The sequence below is a fragment of the Pediculus humanus genome, genomic scaffold, assembly GCF_000006295.1.
Source record: "Pediculus humanus corporis 1103172107682 genomic scaffold, whole genome shotgun sequence".
Taxonomy (NCBI): domain Eukaryota; kingdom Metazoa; phylum Arthropoda; class Insecta; order Psocodea; family Pediculidae; genus Pediculus; species Pediculus humanus.
The window spans coordinates 155,250-164,067 of record NW_002987291.1 but is presented as its reverse complement, the minus strand read 5'-3'; the positions used below and the strand labels follow the sequence as shown (position 1 = coordinate 164,067).

At 27.9% G+C, this 8,818-nt stretch overlaps 1 protein-coding gene across 1 annotated transcript; it reads left to right on the top strand.

The window, feature by feature from the left end:
• Nucleotides 1-49: 49 nt before the first annotated feature.
• On the top strand, nucleotides 50-6,685 carry Phum_PHUM299670 (nfrkb, putative; the record flags this gene model as incomplete). The annotated part of the gene is made up of 17 exons (XM_002427124.1): nucleotides 50-166; nucleotides 296-489; nucleotides 629-796; nucleotides 1,006-1,309; nucleotides 1,496-2,007; nucleotides 2,099-2,328; nucleotides 2,444-2,760; nucleotides 2,835-3,021; nucleotides 3,176-3,409; nucleotides 3,501-4,181; nucleotides 4,326-4,652; nucleotides 4,763-5,106; nucleotides 5,191-5,485; nucleotides 5,585-5,740; nucleotides 5,880-6,001; nucleotides 6,103-6,297; nucleotides 6,380-6,685. 17 exons carry the CDS (start codon nucleotides 50-52, stop codon nucleotides 6,683-6,685), a joined length of 4,689 nt encoding a protein of 1,562 aa, XP_002427169.1.
• Nucleotides 6,686-8,818: the final 2,133 nt, after the last annotated feature.

The window sequence follows — 8,818 nt, the reverse complement described above, 5'->3', positions numbered from 1 at the left end:
CTTCTCAGCATGCTCTACCGATGCTGCTAGAATAGAAGTGGCTAAAATAATGGGAGAACAGTTTGAATTGCCTCAAGGATTGGCTGAAAATGCTGATATTTTTAAAGAATTTTTTAGCATATCTACATGGCAAAGTTTAAGTCCATCTGATCAAGCCCATTTGCAGGTAACATATTAAATTATATTTGTAATTATAGGCCAAACTTTACATTTTATCGTTATTATTTAAGCAATGTAAATTTCTTATTATATTCAAACAATATTGTTAATGTTTTAAAAAAATTATTTTTTTTAGCAATTCTTGCCATCATTTCCTGAAAATGATTCCTATGAAAAAAATGTGACACTAAAACGTTTATTTAACAGAGAAAACTTCAAATTTGGATCTCCATTAGTAACATTTTTTAATAATTTACAAAATGGTCATTTTAGACCAGACATAGCTCATTTAAGATGTTTAATGAAAAAAGCAGAAAGGAGGCAGTATAGGTTAGTAATTATTGTTAGGTTAATCTTTTAAGATTTTTGCCTTTTTTTTCTGAGAATAGTATTTTTAAAATTATTAGTGATTATTAAATAATGAATTACTATATTATTTTAAATAAATTTTTCTTTTATATATTATAAGGGAGCAGAGGAAGAGACATTGCTTTGAGCTTTTAAAGGAAGTAATAGTTGGTCGAAGGGAGGTATTAGAAGCAGCATATAATTCACCTTTGGGACCTGTTAAAATTCCTAAAAACTATTACAGTAACAATCCAGCAGTAGATCCAGTACTTCAGAGAGTTAAAAAAAGGTATGTTTTTACTTTTTAATTATAAGTTTCATGTTATAAACAGTTTACTTTTCGAAAATATGTTTAAAATTATTTATTTTCTTTTCGAGTTTTAGTTAACGAAATAAAAATTTTGTAATTTAAGTAATTTTTATCTCTCAATTATGGGTTCAAATTTAATTTTTACTTTAATAAGTAATTTTTATCTAATATTTTATTTAAAACTGTAGATATTTCCAAGAATTATCTGCTGTAAGAAGTGAAGTTGGTGAATATTCTCAAAGTTCAGAGGATGAAAACTATCAAGATGGAGCTCCTAGAACATTAAGTAAAAAACAAAAACAAAAATTAAACATTTTGGAAAGTAGCCTAATGTCTACCGGTATGAACATGGTAGTGTCTACAATGTCTACTAAACCTAATGGATTTGATCTCGAGTCCAATGTCACAATAACTTCTAATCCATATGAAATTAATGAAGAACAGTTTAGGAAAATGCTTTTTAATCACAAAAAGCGACGAATGAACAATGAAGTAAGTACTTCATTTTACTTTTAAATTAACTAAATTTTTTTCAGATTATGGAACATATTTCATAATCGAATAAATATTACATATGAATTATTTAGATAATTTTAATTATTAATAATATTTTTGTTTCAATCCTCATCTTTAAAATTTTGTTTTAACTAATTTGCACGGTTTTTTTTTTTTTTTTAGAAACACATAGAGTTAAATACATCTGGAATAACATTAAATGATGTAGCTCTTCGTACTCAATTCGGTCAAAAACGTTTATTAGCAAAACCAAACGGCAACGGTTTAGGAAATATTGGTTATTCTGATAAACATAAAAAAAAAAGTAGTAGTAATAATAATAATGGCTTTGGACAAAAACTAAAGGAAAGTCTAGATATTTCTTCATCCTCAATAAAAAGAGCCAAAAAGCAAGAAATCGAAGTAGATGGGGACACTAAATCAGACGAATCAACCGATGATGAAGTTTCATCGACGGTCATGATGAGTGAATCCGAAAAAAACATAGATATAGAATACAGTAGTCCCACTAATATTTCTCAAAGCCAAAAATTGTTAGGAAAACAAAATTCTGATCATAAATTTCAAAAAAGTTTTATCTCCGGATCAGAAATAGGTTCCATAGAAAAAATGGAGAAAAACGATACTTCGAATTTAAGTCTACCATTAGAAGAAGACAATGACTTAAAATACAGGTTAATTAATTTTTTTTTATGCATGACTTATCTGTGGCAATCATAAATTACTTAACACATTCAAAATTAATGTTTTATTCTTTGCTTTTAGACGTACATCTGAACTTGTTCAAGATACTCATGTAAGTTTTTTTTCTTTACTGCGAGACATTATTTGTTCATCACCTAATCATAGAATGACTCTTGATAAAATTGAACATCATTTAAAATCCTGGGAATTAAATCCAATTTCTCCACTCAATGATTGGTTTACGTTGGTGGATGAACCTTGGACTTCTTTATTAGAATCCGCACTTAGTTTTTTATCTGCTGATTATCCTGGTAATTATTTGGATAAATATAAAAAATATCAGGCAAAAATAAAATATTGGAATAATTTAAAATTAATTATAAAAAGCAAAATGAATAAGGTGCAAATTTTTTTTTCAATTTTTAGATTTACAACCTGATGATTTTGTGCCCTATATAGAATATAAATCTCAAATTCAATCTTATCAGTGGATTGGAGCCGGTCGAGATTCAGATTCACATTTACTTAATTTGTGTTCTCACTGGCTCGATCGAAAGGACGATGTTTATCATTCAAATTTATTAGGGGAAAATAGTAGAAATCAAGAGGAAGTCGTGGGAGAATGTTTAGAAGAAGTAGAGGAACCGAAGGGAGAAGTTCCCAATGATTTTGTTCCTCCTCCAAGATGTCCCACCAATTGGACGGTCAGGCTGTCAACCGAAGAGGAAAGAAGAATTTTTCAGGTTCGGTGTTTTTTAATACGCGTGGTAATCATATATTTTAGGTTTTGTAAATTTATGATTTCTAAAAATTTCAGATTCAAGAATTGGAGAGATTTGAGAATCCACATAAAGCCTTTACCTATAGAATGCACGGCTATGAAAGTGTTGTTGGACCAGTTAAAGGAATTTATATCACCCAAACATCCAGTTCAGTTTTAAAACCAAGAGGCCACAATCTTTTAGCTGTGAATAGGCCAAGTTATGTCACTATTTTAGCTTTAGGTAGGTTACAAACGAACGAATGTGTTTCATGTATTTGAATTCTTTCTTTATTTTATAAAATATTATTATTAAATATTACTTTGAAGTAAAATGAAATGTTATTCACAAATTTTAAATATAATTTGGTAAAAAAAAAAAAAAAAAAAAATTTCAGTACGAGACGCTGCAGCCAGATTACCAAACGGCGAAGGAACGCGAGCGGATATATGTACTCTTATTCGGGACAGTCAATACCTGGATTTATCAGAAGCTGCCGAAAATACATTGCAGAGTGTGGTGTCTGGTGCATTAGATCGTCTTCATTACGAAGTAGACGCATGTGTTAAATTTGACACAAAAAGAAAGCTATGGATTTATTTGCATAGGCGACGATCAGAAGCAGAAATGGGTATTTTACTTTAAAAACAATATAATTAGTCATTGCGTTTATTAAAATTTCACTTTCTGACTGCTTATAATTTCTTTTTTTTTTTTTTTAGAAAAAATTCATCAGCAGTATCAAGGTGTTGCAAAAACATTAAAAAAACCACCCCGAAAAAGAACTATTAAAAAACCCGATAGTGTGGAAAGCAAAGACAAAGATAGTTTAATTAAAGAAGGTGGAGATAAAAGAAAAGCAAAAACAAAGCAAAATATGGTCGTGCAGCCAATGTTAAAAAATGTCGATACTCAAGTATTTCAAAATGTGACAGCTGATACCAAGTTTGTGGATAAACAACAAAAGGAAACGCTGTCGGAAACACAGGTTGAAGATTTCATGGTCATGGAAAGTCAAGTTCTGGAAGATTTGATGAGTCTTAGTTGCGAGACTTTCAAAACTTCTGGAGAACCGGATCATTCTGCCGTGAAACAAGAAAAAACTGATATAGAATTAGAGAGCAGTGAAACCAAAATAAAGACCATTTCAAATAAAATGCCCGGACAATCTTTGCTTAATCAGGATTTTATAAACAAAAGTACATTGGTTCAGGGGAATAATTTAAGAGTTTTAAAAGCAAAACAAACGAAACCAGGAGTTTTAAATTTGGTGTCAACTGGAGACAAACTACAGCAATCAGACGGGCAAGCAGTTATTGGTCACATTTTGAAATCGGACAACAGACCACAAGAAATAGTTACAACGGCGGGGAAAAAAATTATTATTCAAACTAGTTTTGCAGGTAAGCTGTGTGAACAGTGTAAATAATTTTTAAAAGTATTATATTATTACTTTTTTTTTTCTTTAAACTCGCACAAATTTTTTTTAAATGAAAGTAATCTGTTTTCTTCAATTGTGTGTCTTAAATACTAATATGTAGTTTCAGGTGGAAGAACTCCTGTAAAATTTGTTACGGCCAATACAAATCAATTGGGAAGAAAAATTATAACAACAAAACAAACGTCACCTCAAATTCAACGCATTACACCTAGTTTATCTAAAGTCACAAATACATCGCAACAACAAATTAGAACCGTAGGAAATCAACAACAAGATGGAGCTTTGCATGGTGTAGTCAAAACAACTCCGGCAACTCAATTCGTTCAAAATTCTGGCATTGTGACCGCTCACGTTAAAGGATTATCGACAGGAACTCAATTTTTAACGGCCACCGGTCAAAAAGTGCAAATAATTGCTGGTTCTCAAAATTTAGGTTTGTCTATTTTTTATAATTTTTTATTAATAGTCTTTTTTTTTTTTTTAAATTTATATTTGAAGTCATTTTACTTTGCAGTTAGTTTTACGTACTTTATATAATTTTAGGTCAAATTCAAAGTATACATCTTGGTGGGGGTCAGAATATTTTAGCACAAAACGTTCATTCTACTTCAAGTAATATCAATGCACAAACTGCCAACCTCATCGGTAACATTCAGCAAGTTCAATTATTGACATCAGCTGGTCAAATAATTACCAAAGCTTTACCAATATCAAACGCAACCGAAGAAAAAACATCGGAAGCGGTAAAAATTTCGTCTCCAACTTTAAAAGTTGGGTCTTCTACAGTTCCTAATATTTCAACTGTAAGAAATGCTATCACTGGTCAGCAGCTTCAAATGACAATAACAAAACCTACGGGAGGGAAAACAATTAAAAATGTTAAAATGGTGAGGGGAGGTTTCGTATTAATGCTTTTTTAATTTTTTTGTTTTTTTTTTATTCAAGGAAAACTCTGACTTTTTTAATTACAGGTAACTTGTCAACCTTCCGTTTCTGATAGTGCAAAATCAATGTCACTACTAACGACGAGTCAGCAAAAAAATACGAATGAGAAAAAAGAAGTCAAAGAACAAAAAATAATCGTTCAAAAAACCTCGGCCGGTATGGCTGGGAAAATAGGAACCCAATTATTAAATGTTTCTAGTGTTCAATTATTAAATCCGCGAACGAACCAGGGTCAAATACAAACGATCACAAAGCCTATAATTACTAAAAATAATGCTCCTATTTTGACAGGCGTCAAACTTGTTAACACACAACAAGGCGGTGAGTTTTTTTTTTTTTTTTTTTTAAGTCGAGAGATTTTTAAAATTTTGTTAATGCAATTCACATAATTATTAATAACGAAAAAAAAAAAAAAAACAGTAAAAATGGTAGCAACTTCCTCTACCGTGGTACAAAATGCGATACAACCTGCGAAACCCGTAACTCATATATCAAAACTTACGTCAAACACCAATCAAAATTCTGCAAGTACAAATAAAGGTCAAAACAGGCCGGCTCAAATAATTTCAATGGAAAGTTTACTGCAAAACGCAGGACATTTGAGAGTGGCATCGACGGGAAAAAGTAAATTAATATTTATATTTTTCCTTTTGCATTACTTTAAATAAAATATCTTACGGGGCATCGGAAATGTTATATAAAATGTAAATTTCAGGTACGGCAAGTTTAATACAGATACCTTCTTCTACCGACGGAGTTCCTCAGTTTGCTGTTGTTTCTCAAGGAAATGTGATCTCGGTAGCTGGGCAACCACGCGTTATTCAAACACAGCAAATAGTGAGTAAAACCCGTGACGTAAAAATTTATTTATTTTTTTGATTATTATAAGATGTTTTTAAAAAGTTGAATTTAATAAATGAATTTTGTATTATTTGCAGACCAACGCATCTCAAAGTCAAACTCATTTAGCAACATCGACGGCAACAATCAATCAAGGGAAAGCTATCATTAACAAAAATACTACTACTCCGGCTGGTACTGGGGTGAGAGTTAGCGGAGCAGTTAATTTAGCTACCATTGCTGGAAAACCAATGATATTGACGAGCGGATCCAAAACTCAAGGCCAACATCCCGTAAAAACATTTTTTTTTTTAAAGTCGACTCCATATCAAATAAAAATTTTTTTTTTAACGGAAAATTTTTTTTGTTTAACAGAACGTCATACTTACTTCCCAGAATCCCGGGAACAATCAAGCAATTGTTTTAACTCAGGGAAACGTGAGAACTCAAAACAATTCAGGCACCGTTACTCTTGTTCAACAGGGCACAACACAGCAAATACTTCTTCCGGCAGGTTTTCAAGGAGGTACAATAAATTTAAAATCACTTCCCGGAGTCAAAGTCATACCGTTTACGGGAACGACTCAAAAAGGAAGACAACAAGTTTACGCCAGGATCGTTAAAACTAGTAATCAAAATAGTCCGCAGCCAGGCACAGATAATTCTGTCGATGAACAATGAAACAAATTATTAATTAGTTATTAATAATTATTTTAATGCTTAATGTTAGAGACATTTTGTTTAAATATTTATTTCGAAATCGAAAAACTTTATATCTAAAAATTAACCAAAACTTTAACTGAATGGGTTGTTGAACTTGACAAATAAAAAAAAATGTTCATTTTTTTTTTCAACTCTCCTCCTCCTTTTTAAGGAGGAGAGGAATCATCATCAAAAAAAAATTTATTGATTTATGATTTATATAAAATGATAATAATTCATTTTCATTATAAATCTGCGCAAAACATTTAAAGGAAATGAATGAACAAAAAGTATTATTATTATTTAATTAAAACTATTATTGTATGCTTTAATTTAAATTATTTTTTACCGATTATTATTATTATTATTGTTATTCATTTAAACATAATCATTCATTATTTTCTGTGACCCTGATAATAATTTTTTTTTTTTTTATCCCCCCCCCCGGTGTTGATATTTTTAAAGAGGTTTAATAATGTAATTTTATCAGTAAAAATTTTCACTCATCAATTTATAATATACAGTTTTTATTTTAATTATTGATTTTTATCCGTTATCAATTATATATTATTAATTGATGAAAATTAACATAAAATAAAAAAATGTTTCTTATCATATTTATAATTTTTATTTGGTCAGTTCAAATACCCCAAAAAAAAAAAAAAATCAATAAATAAAATTACATAAATTTTATGTAAGATAGTATATTTATTTTCAATTAGAAAAAAATATGAAAATAAAGGGGTGGGAAAGTGGGAGGGAAGGGGAGGGAAGGGGAGGGCGTGGACAAGAAAACTGAATAATTACTTAAAATTTATTATTATTATTATTACTTGGATTAAAATTATGATTTTTTAATTTAATCAAAATAATTAATTATTAATTTTTGTAATTATTATTTTTTTTTCCCCACATTATTGATTGTATTTTGGTAAATAAAAAATTATTTCATGTTTCAATTAATAGAATAATCAATTTTTTTTTTTTGATAAAATAAAATTAAATGTTTTTATTAATAAAAAAAAATTATTATTATTATTTTATTACGTACTAATCATAATTTATTTAATAGGTATTAAGGGTACGGAATCGTTTAATTTTTTTTTTTTTTTTCAAAATTGATCCGAGAAAAAATTTTCACATTATGCGGATTAACATAAGATTTCATGTTTTATTATTATTATTATTATTTCAATATTGAAATTTATTAACGGAATGTAATATTTATTTACTAGCCTTTTCAAAAAATATATAAAAAATTTGTAAATAGTATAATTAATATGAAAAAAAAAAATGTATTTAATATTTCAAAATAAGTTAAACATTTGTATAATGAAAATATAATTAAAAATATTATTTATATTATTTTTTATATTGTATAAAAAAAAAAGAAAAAACAAATTTTTAATATGAGGGGCTATAATTACATTTATTAAACCAAAATATTATTTTCAAAACAAAAAAAAAAAAAAATTATTGTGATTATTTCAATAACATAATCAATTAATCACATGATTAATACAACGTATTACGTTTTTACACTTTAACAAATAATAATAATAATATCTGTAAATTTTTTTTTTAATTTAGAAGAAGGCATACGAATAGTAATAATAATAATAAATAATAATAATAAACGTGACGTAAAAAGGTTGTTTAAAAAAAAAAAATGTATAAAAAAAATTTTTTTTTTTTTCTTCAATTTTAGCAATAATAAATTTTCGGCATTATTCAAATGCCTTTTTTTTAAATTAATTATATAAATAAATAATTAATATGAATGATAATTAATAAAAAAATAATAATAATAATTAAATAAATAATAAATAAATTTATTTAAAAAAAAAAAATTAAAATTTTTTTTTTAAAAAATTATTTTTTTATGTGGTGGATTATTTGTGTGGGTGTGTGTGTGGGCGTGGGCGTGTTTCGTTAATATTTAAATTCGATTATATAAATATTGTACCTTTTTTCCAGGGGAAATTTTTTTTTTTTAATTGCCCCCCCAATCCCTTAATAATAATAATATATACATAAACGTTTTATTTTTTTTTTTTATTTTAATTTTATATCAAACGCAATATTAATTTTAATGGATAATAAAGTTTTTAT